The sequence below is a fragment of the Taudactylus pleione genome, unplaced genomic scaffold, assembly GCF_031769625.1.
Source record: "Taudactylus pleione unplaced genomic scaffold, aTauple2 ptg000441l, whole genome shotgun sequence".
In the NCBI taxonomy this organism is placed as follows: domain Eukaryota; kingdom Metazoa; phylum Chordata; class Amphibia; order Anura; family Myobatrachidae; genus Taudactylus; species Taudactylus pleione.
This window is the reverse complement of record NW_028284843.1, coordinates 1,021,715-1,046,205: the sequence shown is the minus strand read 5'-3', so window position 1 is coordinate 1,046,205 and position 24,491 is coordinate 1,021,715. Positions and strand designations below refer to the sequence as shown.

The window sequence follows — 24,491 nt, the reverse complement described above, 5'->3', positions numbered from 1 at the left end:
ATAGATATGAGATAGATAGATATGAGAGATAGATAGATATGAGATAGATAGATATGTGATAGATAGATAGATATGAGATATGTGATAGATATGTGATAGATAGATATGAGATAGATAGATGGATAGATATGAGATAGATATGTGATAGATAGATATGAGTGATAGATATGAGATAGATATATCTATCCACACTGAAGTATCCGGCCCATTCCCCACTGTTACACACACTAACCCGCCTTATGTAGCCCACACTGAGGTATCCGGCCCATTCCCCACTGTTACAGCCACTAACCCACTGTATGTAGCCCACAATGAAGTATCCGGCCCATTCCCCACTGTTGCAGCCACTAACCCGCCTTATGTAGCCCACACTGAAGTATCCGGCCCATTCTCCACTGTTACAGCCACTAACCCGCCTTATGTAGCCCACACTGAGGTATCCGGCCCATTCCCCACTGTTACAGCCACTAACCCACCTTATGTAGCCCACACTGCGGTATCCTGCCCATTCCCCAATGTTACACATACTAACCCGCCTTATGTAGCCCACACTGAGGTATCCGGCCCATTCCCCACTGATACAGCCACTTACCCGCCTTATGTAGCCCACACTGAGGTATCCGGCCCATTCCCCACTGTTACAGCCACTAACCCGCCTTATGTAGTCCACACTGAGGTATCCGGCCCATTCCCCACTGTTACAACCACTAACCCGCCTTATGTAGCCCACACTGAGGTATCCGGCCCATTCCCCACTGTTACAGCCACTAATGCGCCTTATGTAGCCCACACTGAGGTATCCGGCCCATTCCCCACTGTTACACACACTAACCCGCCTTATGTAGCTCACACTGAGGTATCCGGCCCATTCCCCACTGTTACAGCCACTAACCCGCCTTATGTAGCCCACACTGAGGTATCCGGCCCATTCCCCACTGTTACACACACTAACCTGCCTTATGTAGCCCACACTGAGGTATCCGGCCCATTCCCCACTGTTACACACACTAACCCGCTTTATGTAGCCCACACTGAAGTATCCGGCCCATTCCCCACTGTTACACACACTAACCCGCCTTATGTAGCCCACACTGAAGTATCCGGCCCATTTTGCACTGTTAAAACCACTAACCCGCCTTATGTAGCCCACACTGAGGTATCCGGCCCATTCCCCACTGTTACACACACTAACCCGCCTTATGTATCCCACACTGAGGTATCCGGCCCATTCCCCACTGTTACAGCCACTAACCCGCCTTATGTAGCCCACACTGAGGTATCCGGCCCATTCCCCACTGTTACACACACTAACCCGCTTTATGTAGCCCACACTGAAGTATCCGGCCCATTCCCCACTGTTAAAACCACTAACCCGCCTTATGTAGCCCACACTGAGGTATCCGGCCCATTCCCCACTGTTACACTCACTAACCCGCTTTATGTAGCCCACACTGAAGTATCCGGCCCATTCCCCACTGTTACACACACTAACCCGCCTTATGTAGCCCACACTGAGGAATCCGGCCCATTCCCCACTGTTACACACACTAACCCGCTTTATGTAGCCCACACTGAAGTATCCGGCCCATTCCCCACTGTTACACACACTAACCCGCCTTATGTAGCCCACATTGAAGTATCCGGCCCATTCTCCACTGTTAAAACCACTAACCCACCTTATGTAGCCCACACTGAGGTATCCGGCCCATTCCCCACTGTTACAGCCACTAACCCGCCTTATGTAGCCCACACTGAGGTATCCGGCCCATTCCCAACTGTTACACACACTAACCCGCCTTATGTAGCCCACACTGAGGTATCCGGCCCATTCCCCACTGTTAAAACCACTAACCCGCCTTATGTAGCCCACACTGAGGTATCCGGCCCATTCCCCACTGTTACACTCACTAACCCGCTTTATGTAGCCCACACTGAAGTATCCGGCCCATTCCCCACTGTTACAGCCACTAACCCGCCTTATGTAGCCCACACTGAGGTAATCCGGCCCATTCCCCACTGTTACAACCACTAACCCGCCTTATGTAGCCCACACTGAGGTATCCGGCCCATTCCCCACTGTTACAGCCACTACCCCGCCTTATGTAGCCCACACTGAGGTATCCGGCCCATTCCCCACTGTTACACACACTAACCTGCCTTATGTAGCCCACCCTGAGGTATCCGGCCCATTCCCCTCTGTTACAGCCACTAACCCGCCTTATGTAGCCCACACTGAGGTATCCGGCCCATTCCCCACTGTTACAGCCACTAACCTGCCTTATGTAGCCCACACTGAGGTATCCGGCCCATTCCCCACTGTTACACACACTAACCCGCCTTATGTAGCCCACACTGAGGTATCCGGCCCATTCCCCACTGTTACAGCCACTAAACCGCTGTATGTAGCCCACACTGAGGTATCCGCCCCATTCCCCACTGTTACAGCCACTAATGCGCCTTATGTAGCCACTAATGCGCCTTATGTAGCCCACACTGAGGTATCCGGCCCATTCCCCACTGTTACACACACTAACCCGCCTTATGTAGCCCACACTGAAGTATCCGGCCCATTCCCCACTGTTAATGCCACTAACCCACTGTATGTAGCCCACACTGAGGTATCCGGCCCATTCCCCACTGTTACAGCCACTAACCCGCCTTATGTAGCCCACACTGAGGTATCCGGCCCATTCCCCACTGTTACACTCACTAACCCGCTTTATGTAGCCCACACTGAAGTATCCGGCCCATTCCCCACTGTTACAGCCACTAACCCGCCTTATGTAGCCCACACTGAGGTATCCGGCCCATTCCCCACTGTTACAACCACTAACCCGCCTTATGTAGCCCACACTGAGGTATCCGGCCCATTCCCCACTGTTACAGCCACTAACCCGCCTTATGTAGCCCACACTGAGGTATCCGGCCCATTCCCCACTGTTACACACACTAACCTGCCTTATGTAGCCCACACTGAGGTATCCGGCCCATTCCCCTCTGTTACAGCCACTAACCCGCCTTATGTAGCCAACACTGAGGTATCCGGCCCATTCCCCACTGTTACAACCACTAACCCCCCTTATGTAGCCCACACTGAGGTATCCGGCCCATTCCCCACTGTTACAGCCACTAATGCGCCTTATGTAGCCCACACTGAGGTATCCGGCCCATTCCCCACTGTTACAGCCACGAACCCGCCTTATGTAGTCCACACTGAGGTATCCGGCCCATTCCCCACTGTTACAACCACTAACCCGCCTTATGTAGCCCACACTGAGGTATCCGGCCCATTCCCCACTGTTACAGCCACTAATGCGCCTTATGTAGCCCACACTGAGGTATCCGGCCCATTCCCCACTGTTACACACACTAACCCGCCTTATGTAGCCCTCACTGAGGTATCCTGCCCATTCCCCACTGTTACAGCCACTAATCCGCCTTATGTAGCCCACACTGAGGTATCCGGCCCATTCCCCACTGTTATAGCCAATAACCCGCCTTATGTAGCCCACACTGAGGTATCCGGCCCATTTCCCAATGTTACAGCCACTAACCCGCCTTATGTAGCCCACACTGAGGTATCCGGCCCATTCCCCACTGTTACAGCCACTAACCCGCCTTATGTAGCCCACACTGAGGTATCCGGCCCATTCCCCACTGTTACACACACTAACCCGCCTTATGTAGCCCACACTGAGGTATCCGGCCCATTCCCCACTGTTACAGCCACTAACCCGCCTTATGTAGCCCACACTGAGGTATCCGGCCCATTCCCCACTGTTACACACACTTACCCGCCTTATGTATCCCACACTGAGGTATCCGGCCCATTCCCCACTGTTACAGCCACTAACCCGCCTTATGTAGCCCACACTGAGGTATCCGGCCCATTCCCCACTGTTACAACCACTAACCCGCCTTATGTAGCCCACACTGAGGTATCCGGCCCATTCCCCACTGTTACACACACTAACCCGCTTTATGTAGCCCACACTGAAGTATCCGGCCCATTCCCCACTGTTAAAACCACTAACCCGCCTTATGTAGCCCACACTGAGGTATCCGGCCCATTCCCCACTGTTACACTCACTAACCCGCTTTATGTAGCCCACACTGAAGTATCCGGCCCATTCCCCACTGTTACACACACTAACCTGCCTTATGTAGCCCACACTGAGGTATCCGGCCCATTCCCCTCTGTTACAGCCACTAACCCGCCTTATGTAGCCCACACTGAGGTATACGGCCCATTCCCCACTGTTACACACACTAACCCGCCTTATGTAGCCCACACTGAAGTATCCGGCCCATTCCCCACTGTTAAAGCCACTAACCCACTGTATGTAGCCCACACTGAGGTATCCGGCCCATTCCCCACTGTTACAGCCACTAACCCGCCTTATGTAGCCCACACTGAGGTATCCGGCCCATTCCCCACTGTTACACTCACTAACCCGCTTTATGTAGCCCACACTGAAGTATCCGGCCCATTCCCCACTGTTAAAGCCACTAACCCGCCTTATGTAGCCCACACTGAGGTATCCGGCCCATTCCCCACTGTTACAACCACTAACCCGCCTTATGTAGCCCACACTGATGTATCCGGCCCATTCCCCACTGTTACACTCACTAACCCGCTTTATGTAGCCCACACTGAAGTATCCGGCCCATTCCCCACTGTTACAGCCACTAACCCGCCTTATGTAGCCCACACTGAGGTATCCGGCCCATTTCCCACTGTTACAGCCACTAACCCGCCTTATGTAGCCCACACTGAGGTGTCCGGCCCATTCCCCACTGTTACAGGAAGGAGGAAGGAGATAAATAACATGACTTGTTTGGTTTTCTTAGGTTATTCCACAGCTCATCGCAAGAATAGATACTCCCAGACCTCTTGTAGGCCGTTTAATCCACCAATTGCTGACGGATATTGGACGATACCACCCACAGGTAATTAACTATGTACTGCACCCACTGCTATGCTTCATAGGCTGGTTATAGCTACTGTCTAGCAGAATAATCTAATGTTGTATTAATAAAAAAATATGTGACCGTGTTTTTTGTTTACATTTGTGGCTGAGTATCCCCAATAACTACCCCAAGTCCCCATGTGAGTCAGATGACGCGGCTCTGTTTTACAACTCATTCTTTAGGTGAAACTGGTAACTCAAGATTCAGAAATCTCATTTGTGTAGTCAGTCTGCATTTGGGTTCTTCCTGAACCGTGGGTAATTTCTTATGGTTTGATGGAAACCTGGCCACCCCATTGGTTCCAGTATAATCTCCAGAAACTCCGCCATCCCCATCTGGTATGCAATCGGGAAGCCGACTGCCTAAATACCGGCAGCCGGCTTCCCGACAGTCATATCCCGGCAATGGTGAAATGCCGGGCGTCTAGATCCAGACGCCCGCATTTCCCCGACGCCGGGAGACCGGCGCCCGGCATCACGATCGTAGTGATGCCGGGCGCCGCGAAGGAAGGGGGTGGTTAGGGTTAGGCACTTGGGGGGGAAGTTAGGGTTAGGCACCCCTAAGGAGGGTTAGGAGGATTAGGTTAGGTTAGTAGATACTCACCTATCCACGATCGGTATTTCCAGCGCTGTCGGGCTTCCGCTGCTCGGAACTCTGCTGATGTCGGGCTGCTGCTGACGGGAATCGAACCGCCGGCCATGGGGCCAGCGGTATTTCATATCAATTCCCCCCATCCTGCACATTATACTGACAGAGTACATACAAAACACACACTCAGCATTAAATCGGACTATAAATGAATACTACCCAAAACTCACTACTTTAGCAAATGAAAATGCCAATTACGGTTGGCTGCTGGTGAATGGATGTCCTGGAACACCCAGATTCGGTCACTTCGCAATGGTCAGCGCTAGTGTGCAGGCGGATTCTTTTTCTGGATCTGAGGGATAGAGAATAGGAAATGGAGTATTATATTTTATATACTGTGTCTGTGTACCAGGGCTAGAAATCCAATGATACGTATTTTGTGTTGTACAAACCATTGATTGCCGCCGTTTTTTTTTCATTTGTTTTACACGGATCAGCCATAACATTAAAACCACAGACCGGTAAAGTGAATAACATTGATAACCTCATTACAAGGGCACCTGAAATGGGCTGAGCAGGGGCGTATTTATAATGGGTGCAGGGTGTGTGGGGAACACGGGCCCCTGGGTCCAGGGGGGCCCCGCACCGCACACCCTGCACCCATAATATTACTTACCTCTCCGGAGTCCCACGTCGGCGCGAGCGTACGGCGGAGAGGAGGGGGCCCGTGTCGGAGACTGCACACGGGCCCCCTCCTCTCTAGAAATGCTCATGGGGCTGGGATACATGAGGCAGCCAGTGAGCAGTCGGTTCTTGAAGTTGATGTGTTGGAAGCAGGAATAATGGGCACCGTAGGATCTGAGTGACTGTGACAAGGGACAATTTGTGATGGCTGGGCCCCTGGGTCAGAGCATCTCCAAAGCGGCCGGTCTTGTGGGGTGTTCCCGGTATGCGTTCGTCAGTACAGTACCTACTAAAAGTGGTCCAAGGAAGGACAACTGGTGATACTGTACCAGGGTCATAAGTGTCCAAAGCTCATTAATATAAGTGGGGAGGGAAGTCTGTTCTGCCTGGTCCTATCCCATTAGAAGAGCTACTGTAGCACCAATTGCTGGCTGTGATAGAAAGTTAATGGTGGGGGCTTGGTCTGCACACCCTAAACATAATGTGTACGGTCATGTGCATGTGTGTCATTTACCTGGGAGATGCACTATGGGAAGAAGGCAAGCTGGAGGAGGCAGTGTGATGCTCTGGGCAAGGTTCTGCCGGGAAACACGACACGTGCCACCTACCTAAAGATTGTTGCAGACCAAGTGCACCCCTTCATGGCAACAGTATTCCCATATGGCCCATTTCAGTGGCAGGATAATGCATCGGGCTGCCACACTCCTAACATTGTCCAGGAATGGTCTGAGGAACATGACACAGTTGAAGGCGTTGACTTGGCCCCCAAATTCCCCAGATCTCAATGTGATGGAGCATCTGTGGGATGTGCTGGAAAAACAGGTCCGAGCCATGGAGACCCCAGCTCGTAACTTAGAGGACTAAAAGGATCTTCTGCTAACGTCTTGGTGCCAGATACCACAGGACACCCTCACAGGTCTTGTGAATTCCATGCCCCGACGGGTCAGCTCAAGGGGAAACAACACAAGATTAGGCTGGTGGTTTTAATGTTATAACTGATGGGTGTATATCAATACTTCGGGAAGCAACCGTGGCAGGTGTACTGTATATAGAAAGGTGGTCAGTGCCAAGCACTAGATGGTTAATATTTGTTATTCAGCACATACCATACATACAGCAGGGTAAGGTGTCATTGTGACTCTGCCAGGGAGCTGTAAGACTTGCTAACACCACACGCCTGCCATGCTGGTTATACTGATGGAATAAGCACTGGGCAGAGCTGGTCACTGGCAGGATAAGTCAGGTTATCACGCCTGCCATGCTGGTTATACTGATGGAATAAGCACTGAGCAGAGCTGGTCACTGGCAGGATAAGTCAGGTTATCACGCCTGCCATGCTGGTTATACTGATGGAATAAGCACTGGGCAGAGCTGGTCACTGGCAGGATAAGTCGGATTATCACGCCTGCCATGCTGGTTATACTGATGGAATAAGCACTGGGCAGAGCTGGTCACTGGCAGGATAAGTCAGGTTATCACGCCTGCCATGCTGGTTATACTGATGGAATAAGCACTGGGCAGAGCTGATCACTGGCAGGATAAGTGAGGTTAACACGCCTGCCATGCTGGTTATACTGATGGAATAAGCACTGGGCAGAGCTGGTCACTGGCAGGATAAGTCAGGTTATCACGCCTGCCATGCTGGTTATACTGATGGAGTAAGCACTGGGCAGAGCTGGTCACTGGCAGGATAAGTCAGGTTATCACGCCGGCCTGCTGGTTATACTGATGGAATAAGCAGTGGGCAGAGCTGGTCACTGGCAGGATAAGTCGGATTATCACGCCTGCCATGCTGGTTATACTGATGGAATAAGCACTGGGCAGAGCTGGTCACTGGCAGGATAAGTCAGGTTATCACGCCTGCCATGCTGGTTATACTGATGGAATAAGCACTGGGCAGAGCTGGTCACTGGCAGGATAAGTCAGGTTATCACGCCTGCCATGCTGGTTATACTGATGGAATAAGCACTGGGCAGAGCTGGTCACTGGCAGGATAAGTCAGGTTATCACGCTGCCATGCTGGTTATACTGATGGAATAAGCACTGGGCAGAGCTGGTCACTGGCAGGATAAGTCGGGTTATCACGCCTGCCATGCTGGTTATATAGATGGAATAAGCACTGGGCAGAGCTGGTCACTGGCAGGATAAGTCAGGTTATCACGCCGGCCTGCTGGTTATACTGATGGAATATGCACTCGGCAGAGCTGGTCACTGGCAGGATAAGTCGGATTATCACGCCTGCCATGCTAGTTATACTGATGGAATAAGCACTGGGCAGAGCTGGTCACTGGCAGGATAAGTCAGGTTATCACGCCTGCCATGCTGGTTATACTGATGGAATAAGCACTGGGCAGAACTGGTCACTGGCAGGATAAGTCGGGTTATCACGCCTGCCATGCTGGTTATACTGACGGAATAAGCACTGGGCAGAGCTGGTCACTGGCAGGATAAGTCGGGTTATCACGCCGGCCTGCTGGTTATACTGATGGAATAAGCACTGGGCAGAGCTGGTCACTGGCAGGATAAGTCAGGTTATCACGCCTGCCATGCTGGTTATATAGATGGAATAAGCACTGGGCAGAGCTGGTCACTGGCAGGATAAGTCAGGTTATCACGCCGGCCTGCTGGTTATACTGATGGAATAAGCAGTGGGCAGAGCTGGTCACTGGCAGGATAAGTCGGATTATCACGCCTGCCATGCTGGTTATACTGATGGAATAAGCACTGGGCAGAGCTGGTCACTGGCAGGATAAGTCAGGTTATCACGCCTGCCATGCTGGTTATACTGATGGAATAAGCACTGGGCAGAGCTGGTCACTGGCAGGATAAGTCAGGTTATCACGCCTGCCATGCTGGTTATACTGATGGAATAAGCACTGGGCAGAGCTGGTCACTGGCAGGATAAGTCAGGTTATCACGCCTGCCATGCTGGTTATACTGATGGAATAAGCACTGGGCAGAGCTGGTCACTGGCAGGAAAAGTCAGGTTATCACGCCTGCCATGCTGGTTATACTGATGGAATAAGCACTGGGCAGAACTGGTCACTGGCAGGATAAGTCGGGTTATCACGCCGGCCTGCTGGTTATACTGATGGAATAAGCACTGGGCAGAGCTGGTCACTGGCAGGATAAGTCAGGTTATCACGCCTGCCATGCTGGTTATACTGATGGAATAAGCACTGGGCAGAGCTGGTCACTGGCAGGATAAGTCAGGTTATCACGCCTGCCATGCTGGTTATACTGATGGAAAAAGCACTGGGCAGAGCTGGTCACTGGCAGGATAAGTCGGATTATCACGCCGGCCTGCTGGTTATACTGATGGAATAAGCACTGGGCAGAGCTGGTCACTGGCAGGATAAGTCGGGTTATCACGCCTGCCATGCTGGTTATACTGATGGAATAAGCACTGGGCAGAGCTGGTCACTGGCAGGATAAGTCAGGTTATCACGCCGGCCTGCTGGTTATACTGATGGAATAAGCACTGGGCAGAGCTGGTCACTGGCAGGATAAGTCGGGTTATCACGTCGGCCTGCTGGTTATACTGATGGAATAAGCACTGGGCAGAGCTGGTCACTGGCAGGATAAGTCGGGATATCACGACTGCCATGCTGGTTATACTGACGGAATAAGCACTGGGCAGAGCTGGTCACTGGCAGGATAAGTGAGGTTAACACGCCTGCCATGCTGGTTATACTGATGGAATAAGCACTGGGCAGAGCTGGTCACTGGCAGGATAAGTCAGGTTATCACGCCTGCCATGCTGGTTATATAGATGGAATAAGCAGTGGGCAGAGCTGGTCACTGGCAGGATAAGTCGGATTATTACGCCTGCCATGCTGGTTATACTGATGGAATAAGCACTGGGCAGAGCTGGTCACTGGCAGGATAAGTCAGGTTATCACGCCTGCCATGCTGGTTATACTGATGGAATAAGCACTGGGCAGAGCTGGTCACTGGCAGGATAAGTCAGGTTATCACGCCTGCCATGCTGGTTATACTGATGGAATAAGCACTGGGCAGAGCTGGTCACTGGCAGGATAAGTCAGGTTATCACGCTGCCATGCTGGTTATACTGATGGAATAAGCACTGGGCAGAGCTGGTCACTGGCAGGATAAGTCGGGTTATCACGCCTGCCATGCTGGTTATATAGATGGAATAAGCACTGGGCAGAGCTGGTCACTGGCAGGATAAGTCAGGTTATCACGCCGGCCTGCTGGTTATACTGATGGAATAAGCACTGGGCAGAGCTGGTCACTGGCAGGATAAGTCGGATTATCACGCCTGCCATGCTGGTTATACTGATGGAATAAGCACTGGGCAGAACTGGTCACTGGCAGGATAAGTCAGGTTATCACGCCTGCCATGCTGGTTATACTGACGGAATAAGCACTGGGCAGAGCTGGTCACTGGCAGGATAAGTCGGGTTATCACGCCTGCCATGCTGGTTATACTGATGGAATAAGCACTGGGCAGAGCTAGTCACTGGCAGGATAAGTCGGGTTATCACGTCGGCCTGCTGGTTATACTGATGGAATAAGCACTGGGCAGAGCTGGTCACTGGCAGGATAAGTCGGGATATCACGACTGCCATGCTGGTTATACTGACGGAATAAGCACTGGGCAGAGCTGGTCACTGGCAGGATAAGTGAGGTTAACACGCCTGCCATGCTGGTTATACTGATGGAATAAGCACTGAGCAGAGCTGGTCACTGGCAGGATAAGTCAGGTTATCACGCCTGCCATGCTGGTTATACTGATGGAGTAAGCACTGGGCAGAGCTGGTCACTGGCAGGATAAGTCGGATTATCACGCCTGCCATGCTGGTTATACTGATGGAATAAGCACTGGGCAGAACTGGTCACTGGCAGGATAAGTCAGGTTATCACGCCTGCCATGCTGGTTATACTGATGGAATAAGCACTGGGCAGAGCTGGTCACTGGCAGGATAAGTCAGGTTATCACGCCTGCCATGCTGGTTATACTGATGGAATAAGCACTGTGCAGAGCTGGTCACTGGCAGGATAAGTCAGGTTATCACGCTGCCATGCTGGTTATACTGATGGAATAAGCACTGGGCAGAGCTCGTCACTGGCAGGATAAGTCGGGTTATCACGCCTGCCATGCTGGTTATATAGATGGAATAAGCACTAGGCAGAGCTGGTCACTGGCAGGATAAGTCAGGTTATCACGCCGGCCTGCTGGTTATACTGATGGAATAAACACTGGGCAGAGCTGGTCACTGGCAGGATAAATCGGATTATCACGCCTGCCATGCTGGTTATACTGATGGAATAAGCACTGGGCAGAGCTGGTCACTGGCAGGATAAGTCAGGTTATCACGCCTGCCATGCTGGTTATACTAATGGAATAAGCACTGGGCAGAACTGGTCACTGGCAGGATAAGTCGGGTTATCACGCCTGCCATGCTGGTTATACTGACGGAATAAGCACTGGGCAGAGCTGGTCACTGGCAGGATAAGTCGGGTTATCACGCCGGCCTGCTGGTTATACTGATGGAATAAGCACTGGGCAGAGCTGGTCACTGGCAGGATAAGTCGGGTTATCACGCCTGCCATGCTGGTTATACTGATGGAATAAGCACTGAGCAGAGCTGGTCACTGGCAGGATAAGTCAGGTTATCACGCCTGCCATGCTGGTTATACTGATGGAGTAAGCACTGGGCAGAGCTGGTCACTGGCAGGATAAGTCGGATTATCACGCCTGCCATGCTGGTTATACTGATGGAATAAGCACTGGGCAGAGCTGGTCACTGGCAGGATAAGTCAGGTTATCACGCCTGCCATGCTGGTTATACTGATGGAATAAGCACTGGGCAGAGCTGGTCACTGGCAGGATAAGTCAGGTTATCACGCCTGCCATGCTGGTTATACTGATGGAATAAGCACTGTGCAGAGCTGGTCACTGGCAGGATAAGTCAGGTTATCACGCTGCCATGCTGGTTATACTGATGGAATAAGCACTGGGCAGAGCTCGTCACTGGCAGGATAAGTCGGGTTATCACGCCTGCCATGCTGGTTATATAGATGGAATAAGCACTAGGCAGAGCTGGTCACTGGCAGGATAAGTCAGGTTATCACGCCGGCCTGCTGGTTATACTGATGGAATAAACACTGGGCAGAGCTGGTCACTGGCAGGATAAATCGGATTATCACGCCTGCCATGCTGGTTATACTGATGGAATAAGCACTGGGCAGAGCTGGTCACTGGCAGGATAAGTCAGGTTATCACGCCTGCCATGCTGGTTATACTAATGGAATAAGCACTGGGCAGAACTGGTCACTGGCAGGATAAGTCGGGTTATCACGCCTGCCATGCTGGTTATACTGACGGAATAAGCACTGGGCAGAGCTGGTCACTGGCAGGATAAGTCGGGTTATCACGCCGGCCTGCTGGTTATACTGATGGAATAAGCACTGGGCAGAGCTGGTCACTGGCAGGATAAGTCGGGTTATCACGCCTGCCATGCTGGTTATACTGATGGAATAAGCACTGGGCAGAGCTGGTCACTGGCAGGATAAGTCGGATTATCACGCCTGCCATGCTGGTTATACTGATGGAATAAGCACTGGGCAGAGCTGGTCACTGGCAGGATAAGTCAGGTTATCACGCTGCCATGCTGGTTATACTGATGGAATAAGCACTGGGCAGAACTGGTCACTGGCAGGATAAGTCGGGTTATCACGCCTGCCATGCTGGTTATACTGATGGAATAAGCACTGGGCAGAGCTGGTCACTGGCAGGATAAGTCAGGTTATCACGCCAAGTTAGGCTGGAATGTATTATTACTGGGACTGGTGACAGAAAATCAGTCCTGGAATTTACAATGAAATTGGATATTTTCGTTCAGGCGCAGCACAGCCTGCAGGAAAGAATTGAAGAATTGTTTGTAGTTATAAGAATCATTATCATATCCAGCTTTCTGGGATTTATATCAGAGTCTTTCATTACTGGACCAGAGAATTAAAACAAAGAGAAATGGAGCTAAGATTGCCCTGGAAGTCTGCAGAGGTGGATTTTGATAAAACATATGGGGGAGATGTATCAAATCTTGGAGATAGAGAAAGTACCTACCAATCAGCTGCTAATTTTCACGTTACAGGCTGTGTTTGAAAAATGATAATTAGGATCTGATCGGTTGGTAATTTATCTCTATCCAAGGCTTGATACATCTCCCTTGATATACTTTGAGGGATTCTGGATATTTCTGTGCTCCTGGGATAGTAGGAGAAGTAACAGCAGCCACATACGCTCCACATCTCCCAGTATTACAGTGTACAGCCAGCGCTGGGTATATACAATGATGGGATTCCCAGTATTACAGTGTACAGCCAGCGCTGGGTATATACAATGATGGGATTCCCAGTATTACAGTGTACAGCCAGCGCTGGGTATATACAATGATGGGATTCCCAGTATTACAGTGTACAGCCAGCGCTGGGTATATACAATGATGGGATTCCCAGTATTACAGTGTACAGCCAGCGCTGGGTATATACAATGATGGGATTCCCAGTATTACAGTGTACAGCCAGCGCTGGGTATATACAATGATGGGATTCCCAGTATTACAGTGTACAGCCAGCGCTGGGTATATACAATGATGGGATTCCCAGTATTACAGTGTACAGCCAGCGCTGGGTATATACAATGATGGGATTCCCAGTATTACAGTGTACAGCCAGCGCTGGCTATATATTATGATGGGATTCCCTGTATTACAGTGTACAGCCAGCGCTGGGTATATACAATGATGGGATTCCCAGTATTACAGTGTACAGCCAGCGCTGGGTATATACAATGATGGGATTCCCAGTATTACAGTGTACAGCCAGCGCTGGGTATATACAATGATGGGATTCCCAGTATTACAGTGTACAGCCAGCGCTGGGTATATACAATGATGGGATTCCCAGTATTACAGTGTAAAGCCAGCGCTGGCTATATACAATGATGGGATTCCCTGTATTACAGTGTACAGCCAGCGCTGGGTATATACAATGATGCGATTCCCAGTATTACAGTGTACAGCCAGCGCTGGGTATATACAATGATGGGATTCCCAGTATTACAGTGTACAGCCAGCGCTGGGTATATACAATGATGGGATTCCCAGTATTACAGTGTACAGCCAGCGCTGGGTATATACAATGATGGGATTCCCTGTATTACAGTGTACAGCCAGCGCTGGATATATACAATGATGGGATTCCCAGTATTACAGTGTACAGCCAGCGCTGGGTATATACAATGATGGGATTCCCTGTATTACAGTGTACAGCCAGCGCTGGATATATACAATGATGGGATTCCCTGTATTACAGTGTACAGCCAGCGCTGGGTATATACAATGATGGGATTCCCTGTATTACAGTGTACAGCCAGCGCTGGGTATATACAATGATGGGATTCCCAGTATTACAGTGTACAGCCAGCGCTGGGTATATACAATGATGGGATTCCCAGTATTACAGTGTACAGCCAGCGCTGGGTATATACAATGATGGGATTCCCAGTATTACAGTGTACAGCCAGCGCTGGGTATATACAATGGTGGGATTCCCAGTATTACAGTGTACAGCCAGGGCTGGGTATATACAATGATGGGATTCCCAGTATTACAGTGTACAGCCAGCGCTGGGTATATACAATGATGGGATTCCCAGTATTACAGTGTACAGCCAGCGCTGGATATATACAATGATGGGATTCCCAGTATTACAGTGTACAGCCAGCGCTGGGTATATACAATGATGGGATTCCCAGTATTACAGTGTACAGCCAGCGCTGGGTATATACAATGATGGGATTCCCAGTATTACAGTGTACAGCCAGCGCTGGGTATATACAATGATGGGATTCCCAGTATTACAGTGTACAGCCAGCGCTGGGTATATACAATGGTGGGATTCCCAGTATTACAGTGTACAGCCAGGGCTGGGTATATACAATGATGGGATTCCCAGTATTACAGTGTACAGCCAGCGCTGGGTATATACAATGATGGGATTCCCAGTATTACAGTGCACAGCCAGCGCTGGGTATATACAATGATGGGATTCCCAGTATTACAGTGTACAGCCAGCGCTGGGTATATACAATGATGGGATTCCCAGTATTACAGTGTACAGCCAGCGCTGGGTATATACAATGATGGGATTCCCAGTATTACAGTGTACAGCCAGCGCTGGGTATATACAATGATGGGATTCCCAGTATTACAGTGTACAGCCAGCGCTGGGTACATACAATGATGGGATTCCCAGTATTACAGTGTACAGCCAGCGCTGGGTATATACAATGATGGGATTCCCAGTATTACAGTGTACAGCCAGCGCTGGGTATATACAATGATGGGATTCCCAGTATTACAGTGTACAGCCAGCGCTGGGTATATACAATGATGGGATTCCCAGTATTACAGTGTACAGCCAGCGCTGGATATATACAATGATGGGATTCCCAGTATTACAGTGTACAGCCAGCGCTGGGTATATACAATGATGGGATTCCCAGTATTACAGTGTACAGCCAGCGCTGGGTATATACAATGGTGGGATTCCCTGTATTACAGTGTACAGCCAGCGCTGTGTATATACAATGGTGGGATTCCCAGTATTACAGTGTACAGCCAGCGCTGGGTATATACAATGATGGGATTCCCTGTATTACAGTGTACAGCCAGCGCTGGGTATATACAATGATGGGATTCCCAGTATTACAGTGTACAGCCAGCGCTGGGTATATACAATGGTGGGATTCCCAGTATTACAGTGTACAGCCAGGGCTGGGTATATACAATGGTGGGATTCCCTGTATTACAGTGTACAGCCAGCGCTGGGTATATACAATGATGGGATTCCCAGTATTACAGTGTACAGCCAGCGCTGGGTATATACAATGATGGGATTCCCAGTATTACAGTGTACAGCCAGCGCTGGGTATATACAATGATGGGATTCCCAGTATTACAGTGTACAGCCAGCGCTGGGTATATACAATGATGGGATTCCCAGTATTACAGTGTACAGCCAGCGCTGGGTATATACAATGATGGGATTCCCAGTATTACAGTGTACAGCCAGCTCTGGGTATATACAATGATGGGATTCCCAGTATTACAGTGTACAGCCAGGGCTGGGTATATACAATGATGGGATTCCCAGTATTACAGTGTACAGCCAGGGCTGGGTATATACAATGATGGGATTCCCAGTATTACAGTGTACAGCCAGCGCTGGGTATATACAATGATGGGATTCCCAGTATTACAGTGTACAGCCAGCGATGGGTATATACAATGATGGGATTCCCAGTATTACAGTGTACAGCCAGCGCTGGGTATATACAATGATGGGATTCCCAGTATTACAGCGTACAGCCAGCGCTGGGTATATTCAATGATGGGATTCCCAGTATTACAGCGTACAGCCAGCGCTGGGTATATACAATGATGGGATTCCCAGTATTACAGCGTACAGCCAGCGCTGGGTATATACAATGATGGGATTCCCAGTATTACAGCGTACAGCCAGCGCTGGGTATATACAATGATGGGATTCCCAGTATTACAGTGTACAGCCAGCGCTGGGTATATACAATGATGGGATTCCCAGTATTACAGTGTACAGCCAGCGCTGGGTATATACAATGATGGGATTCCCAGTATTACAGTGTACAGCCAGCGCTGGGTATATACAATGATGGGATTCCCAGTATTACAGTGTACAGCCAGGGCTGGGTATATACAATGATGGGATTCCCAGTATTACAGTGTACAGCCAGCGCTGGGTATATACAATGATGGGATTCCCAGTATTACAGTGTACAGCCAGCGCTGGGTATATACAATGATGGGATTCCCAGTATTACAGTGTACAGCCAGCGCTGGATATATACAATGATGGGATTCCCAGTATTACAGTGTACAGCCAGCGCTGGGTATATACAATGATGGGATTCCCTGTATTACAGTGTACAGCCAGCGCTGGGTATATACAATGATGGGATTCCCAGTATTACAGTGTACAGCCAGCGCTGGGTATATACAATGATGGGATTCCCAGTATTACAGTGTACAGCCAGCGCTGGGTATATACAATGATGGGATTCCCTGTATTACAGTGTACAGCCAGCGCTGGGTATATACAATGATGGGATTCCCAGTATTACAGTGTACAGCCAGCGCTGGGTATATACAATGATGGGATTCCCTGTATTACAGTGTACAGCCAGCGCTGGGTATATACAATGATGGGATTCCCAGTATTACAGTGTACAGCCAGCGCTGGGTATATACAATGATGGGATTCCCAGTATTACAGTGTACAGCCAGCGCTGGGTATATACAATGATGGGATTCCCAGTATTACAGTGTACAGCCAGCGCTGGGTATATACAATGATGGGATTCCCAGTATTACAGTGTACAGCCAGCGCTGGGTATATACAATGATGGGATTCCCAGTATTACAGTGTACAGCCAGCGCTGGGTATATACAATGATGGGATTCCCAGTATTACAGTGTACAGCCAGCGCTGGGTATATACAATGATGGGATTCCCTGTATTACAGTGTACAGCCAGCGTTGGGTATATACAATGATGGGATTCCCAGTATTACAGTGTACAGCCAGCGCTGGGTATATACAATGATGGGATTCCCAGTATTACAGTGTACAGCCAGCGCTGGGTATATACAATGATGGGATTCCCAGTATTACAGTGTACAGCCAGCGCTGGGTATATACAATGATGGGATTCCCAGTATTACAGTGTACAGCCAGCGCTGGGTATATACAATGATGGGATTCCCAGTATTACAGTGTACAGCCAGCGCTGGGTATATACAATGATGGGATTCCCAGTATTACAGTGTACAGCCAGCGCTGGGTATATACAATGATGGGATTCCCTGTATTACAGTGTACAGCCAGCGCTGGATATATACAATGATGGGATTCCCAGTATTACAGTGTACAGCCAGCGCTGGGTATATACAATGATGGGATTCCCAGTATTACAGTGTACAGCCAGCGCTGGGTATATACAATGATGGGATTCCCAGTATTACAGTGCACAGCCAGCGCTGGGTATATACAATGATGGGATTCCCAGTATTACAGTGTACAGCCAGCGCTGGGTATATACAATGATGGGATTCCCAGTATTACAGTGTACAGCCAGCGCTGGGTATATACAATGATGGGATTCCCAGTATTACAGTGTACAGCCAGCGCTGGAGGCTGTTGTATGGGTATTATTACTACAATACAGATTATAACTGGAGTACGCCTTTAGTACAGGAACAATGTATGTGCACAAGGTGTCATCATATGTATAACATGGGAGCTCAATGAGAAAACAGAGGTAGGTTTGTAATGCGGCCTGTGGCAGGTAATGTATAAAAGAAGATTGTAGCGCTGATCAATTCAATGACATGTAATTACATAGAATACATATGGTGTCATACATTCAGAATGTTTATTAGTAAAATAATTAAATTAATAAAAATTCACTTGTCTGTATCAAAGAAAGAAGATGTACAGTTCTAGTATAGAATGTAATATCCCGAGATCTCACCCACAACCTCCGCTCACTAATTTGTCACTTTTTTTAACACAATTCTTTTAATCTTCAGCTCACTCATAGGTTTGATACAAACCGGATTTCCTTCCTGGATCTGACCCTACAGATTAAAAATTACAGAATCTATACCTGAAATTTCTGTAAAGAAGTAGGCAGGAATGTATAATACACTATACCAGTGCCCACTATCCCCCTGGAACAAGAACATCCCCAAACGCCAACTACTTCCATTGCGTAGAAATTGCTCTACTATTGAGTCCTTTGTAAAACCGCCGCGGGTATGATCAATTCTTTTCAACAACGTGGATACCCAAAATTGGTCATTAATAAGGCTTTGAATGATGTTAGATTTACCAATAGAGAGAATCTTCTAGTACAAAAAAATAGAAAGGTGAAGGAAGTAACATTTATATACACTTATAATAATACTTGAAAGTCAAAAATATAATACCGAAAAATTACAATATTTTGAAGCAGGATCGAACTCTTATGTGACCTTATACCTCCCAAGCCTGCTTTTGTCTTTCGGAAAAATATATCTCTTAAGACTCTATTGGCTCCAAGTTATCTAATACTATCTACTGACCAACAACTAAAAAACCTCAGGACCTTATGTGGCTTCAACCAAAACCAAGAGGTTCTTAAAGTGTGGAGGGAATAGATGCATTACATTTAATAACACCTAACTGGATTCCTTAGATTAGTATTCTGAAGGGTATATTATAATAATTTCCCTTTATTTACATCATGTGACCGGAAGTTCCGGTAACCAGATAATAAAATGTTAAATTCTTCTCCCTTTCTAATTATAGTAATATAAATAGATCTGCCTCCTAATCAAATGTGTATATATGTGTGTGTGTGTATATATATATATATATATATATATATATATATATATATTCATATTTCTGTAGGTTTGAAATTACCAGTCTGTTTGCATATGGTATTTTAATTGAGATTAGGTGCTAATTAGGAACCTCATTTAGAGGGTTATAAAAGGACCATCTTGGACACCTGGATGCAGTGAAACGCGCCAGTACTACACAGGGATCAGCACCCTCACCCTTTGTCACTATTGGACCTACAGTATCCAACATTGGACTTTACTTCTGCCTGAACCACCTTTGGGAATATTAGGACTCAGATCAGGAGGATACGGACAGTCACACTTGGACATCCATTGATTATGGACACCGCGCGGCATGAGGACCCATTCATCTGATTTGTGTCACCACATCTCTAAGGGACATCCCTCTAGCGGCCACCAGGATCGTTATCCAGTGGACAATTCTCCACATCTCTAAGGGACATCCCTCTAGTGGCCACCAGGATTGTTATCCAGTGGACAATTCTCCACATCTCTAACGGACATCCCTCTATTGGCCACCAGGATCGTTATCCAGTGGACAATTCTCCACATCTCTAAGGGACATTCCTCTAGTGGCCACCAGGATCGTTATCCAGTGGACAATTCTCCACATCTCTAACGGACATCCCTCTATTGGCCACCAGGATCGTTATCCAGTGGACAATTCTCCACATCTCTAAGGGACATTCCTCTAGTGGCCACCAGGATCGTTATCCAGTGGACAATTCTCCACATCTCTAACGGACATCCCTCTAGCGGCCACCAGGATCGTTATCCAGTGGACAATTCTCCACATCTCTAAGGGACATTCCTCTAGTGGCCACCAGGATCGTTATCCAGTGGACAATTCTCCACATCTCTAACGGACATCCCTCTATTGGCCACCAGGATCGTTATCCAGTGGACAATTCTCCACATCTCTAAGGGACATTCCTCTAGTGGCCACCAGGATCGTTATCCAGTGGACAATTCTCCACATCTCTAACGGACATCCCTCTAGCGGCCACCAGGATCGTTATCCAGTGGACAATTCTCCACATCTCTAAGGGACATTCCTCTATTGGCCACCAGGATTGTTATCCAGTGGACAATTCTCCACATCTCTAACGGACATCCCTCTATTGGCCACCAGGATCGTTATCCAGTGGACAATTCTCCACATCTCTAAGGGACATTCCTCTAGTGGCCACCAGGATCGTTATCCAGTGGACAATTCTCCACATCTCTAAGGGACATTCCTCTAGTGGCCACCAGGATCGTTATCCAGTGGACAATTCTCCCACCACTCCTGCGTCCCCCATATAGATACTGTGTGTGAACGGGGTCAGTATGGATTTTGAGGTTGTGGGTGAGATCTCATGATGCTATACTAGAACTGTACATTTTCTTTCTTTGATACAGACAAGTGAATTTTTGTTCATTTAATTATTTGATTAATAAACATTCTGAATGTATGACACCATATGTATTCTATGTAATTACATGTCATTGAATTGATCAGCGCTACTATCTTCTTTTATATGTTTGCATGTGACAGGGAGTGACTAGCCCGTATACCAGTAGCTGCTTGGTAAGAACCACTCATTCCAGCGCCTGTTGAATACCCACTTGGGTATAATCTTCTCCGTTTGTGGCAGGGACTTACCTGCAGCTAGTTTTACCTTATTTATATTTGTTTCTACTTCAGGGTCCATAGAAGGTCCACAGGAAACCTTGGGCTATAGGTGATGGTGAAGACATCCAGGCACCACGCAGTTACATTTTTGTCCCAAGATGCAACGGGGCCTCCCTCTATACCCCGCCCCTGAGCCGGAGGCTCCTCAATTTCGTTTGGTGCCCGGCTGGAGTCGGGTCACTGTATCGCAGTGGCGCTGTTACTACAGCCCCTGAAAATGTGACGTTTTTTCTAAGTGCGGTCAGCGGTAACGGTCCAGTGGAAATTCATGCTGCCGCATCATCACCCCGCTGGTGCTGAGACACCGGTACTGATCCGTGCCTCTCGGTGGGATACCTAGACTGCGGCCGGATGCCGTGGTGCAGGTAAGCGACTCGCACCGCAGTGGTACATGCCGAGTCGCAGTCTTTTTCCTCCAGGGTTGGGAGACACCTTGGGGATGACAGCAATTTTGGCCAGGCACTGAGTCCTGCATCCACACTAAGCCGCTTGGGACTGGAGTTCTGCGGAACACTCCAGTGTACCAGGGGTTACACGCTGGCCAGGGGAGGCAGCCTTCCCTGTTTAACAGCCGGCTCCTCCCTGCTGCTCAGCGCGCCTTTCCTCTGCGGTCTGGCTTAGCTGTGACAGCTTCCTGTCTCCGGCTCCACCTCCCCACGAGTTCTTCGGTCATTCTTCGGGCTGTGTGTCGCTGATCTTGACAGGCGGTGCGGAGTACGGGTCCCCCTACATACCTCTCCTCTGGTTGGTGGTCAGTGTATGTAGCACTTTTGTCCTATTAGACGCTAAGTCTCTGTAGTTGACATAAGGAAGTGCCATTAAGTGCAGCTATTGTTATTTTCTGCATTTGTTTGTGACTGTATGCTAGCGTTGTCTGTTTTCTTTTCTTAAAACGGTCATTCATTTTTTTTTGCTATCCCTGTACCTATTGTGCTATTCTGAGCCATAGCACTGGTGTGGCACAAGTCACAGGCTGAGACGCAGTCTCAGTCATTAAGTGATATCCTCTTCACTATGTCTGCCAGTGAGAGTGGCCTCCTATTAAGCTGCTCTGTAAAAAATATACAGCGGTGTTAGGGGCAGGGGACATAGCCTCTCAGGAGTTATGTTTCCGATGTTACAGTGCCCCGGGTCCCTCTGCGACTTCTGCCACCATGGGAGTGCTTTACAACATCAGCACTTTTTGCCAGCATAAAACCTGCTACAACCACCTGGACCTACACAGGTGTTGCCCCCCCCAGTGGGTTAATACAGTTCCTGCTATATTGCAGGGGGCGACTGAGTTACGGCAGACTGACGCACCCGTCAGCAGACCAGCTAAAAGGGTGTTGCTGTCGCCGCAATCTACTGTATGGGATGAAGATGATGGACTGCTTCTGGATGAGTCTGACTCTCAGCCCCCTCCTCTGGAGGCAGGGGTCAAGTCAAAAATATATTTTCCATGTCTGATACAAGCTGTAAAAGCAGCCCTGATCATTGAGGAGGATGAGCCTCCTGCGCCTAAATCTAGGCACGCATATTTCATGGAAGAAAAGGTGATTGAGGCCATATTCCTGTTGTCTGACCAACTGGTGAATCACTTGGAGGTAGCTTGGAAAACCCCTGGAAAGCGTTATCAACCGCAGAAGCGTCTGGTCTCTGCTTACCCTTTTGCTGAGAATTATTTTTCCAAGTGGGAGACTCCACCGACGGTGGATTCCCATGTCACGCGCTTGGTAAGAAGCGGTATGGTAGAGGTCTGCCTTAAATCTGTTTATTCAATTTCGGGGGCTGCGTGCAGACCAGCTATGGCCATTTGCTGGGTGGCTTGGGACATGGAATGTTGGGCTAACAGCCTGGAAACATCCTTAGCCTCTAATGCTAACAGAGAACTGAAACTTGTGCGAAACCTCTGAGATTCTGCTACCTATATAAATGAGGCAGCTTTGGATATTGGCTTACTAAATGCCTGGATTTCTTCGGCGGCCATTGCTGCTCGCCGCTCTCTGTGGCTCCGTTCTTCGGGGGCTAATGTGAAATCCAAGAAGGGGTTGGAATGTTTGCCTTATGACTGTAAAATCTTGTTTGTCCCTGATTTGGACAAGATAGTGAATACCTTAGCAGCAGCTAAGTCGGCTTGTCTGCCTTCGGCTCCAGCCTCTTTGGGGGTACTGACTCCGTCCTTACTGACCTATCGGGCCCCAGGTAAGGCTAGAACTTAGTCCTTTCCCATGCTATCCACAGACAAGAAATCTGCCAGGCCTAAAAAGCAGCCTTGGAGTACCAGACGTCTGGTTTCCAAACCTGATGACAAACCCTCCGCTTAACGGGATGGGCCTCCTCCTGGGAGACCCCAGGGTGGGAGGCCTACTTCTTCAGTTCGCCCAGTACTGGTGTCAGACTACCACGGATTTCTGGGTGAGGGAAGTGGTCTCTCTGGGGTACGCCATCTCCTTCCACAGAAAATTTCCCCTTCAATTCTTTTGCACAGGACTTCCGAAAAACGCTGACAAGGCTTTGGCTATTCAACAGGTGGTACAATCCATGCTGCAGGCAGGAGTCATTGTACCGGTTACGATGTCTCAAAGGAGAATGGGGTATTATTCCAGTTTTTTCTAGTCCAGAAACCAAATGGTTGTTACCGTCCTATTCTAAATCTCAGGTCCCTGAACAAATTCCTTAGGGTACCCAGGTTCAGGATGGAAATCCTACGCTCAGTCATAATGGCTATGGAACCTGGGGATTTTATGGTGTCTGGATATTCAGGATGCATACCTGCATATTCCGATTGTTTCAGTTCACCAATGTTTTCTCAGGTTTGCTGTGTCACAACAACATTTCCAGTTTCAGGCTCTGCCGTTTGGCCTTGCAACTGCACCTAGGGTGTTTACAAAGGTCATGGCGGTAATGGCAGCCCATCTGCGGCTGAGAGGGGATCCGCCTGTTACCCTACCTGGACGACCTCTTAGTGCTAGCAGGTTCTCCAGAGGTCCTTCACCACCACCAGCAGCTAACGATTTTGTGCTCCAGGTACACGGGTGGTTGGTCAACTGGAAGAAGTCTTCACTGATTCCGTCTCAAAGGATGCTCCATCTGGGAGCTCTGTTGGATTCACAA

At 48.9% G+C, this 24,491-nt stretch overlaps 1 protein-coding gene across 3 annotated transcripts in view; it reads left to right on the top strand.

Annotated features, from left to right (window-relative positions):
- MTOR (mechanistic target of rapamycin kinase) overlaps positions 1–24,491 on the top strand; it is a 393,475-nt gene that overhangs the window by 308,326 nt on the left and 60,658 nt on the right. For all 3 annotated transcript variants that reach the window (XM_088447807.1, XM_088447808.1, XM_088447806.1), the window contains exon 40: positions 4,852–4,950. In XM_088447807.1, coding sequence (XP_088303933.1) covers positions 4,852–4,950 — 99 coding nt within the window. The remainder of the gene's footprint in view (positions 1–4,851; positions 4,951–24,491) is intronic.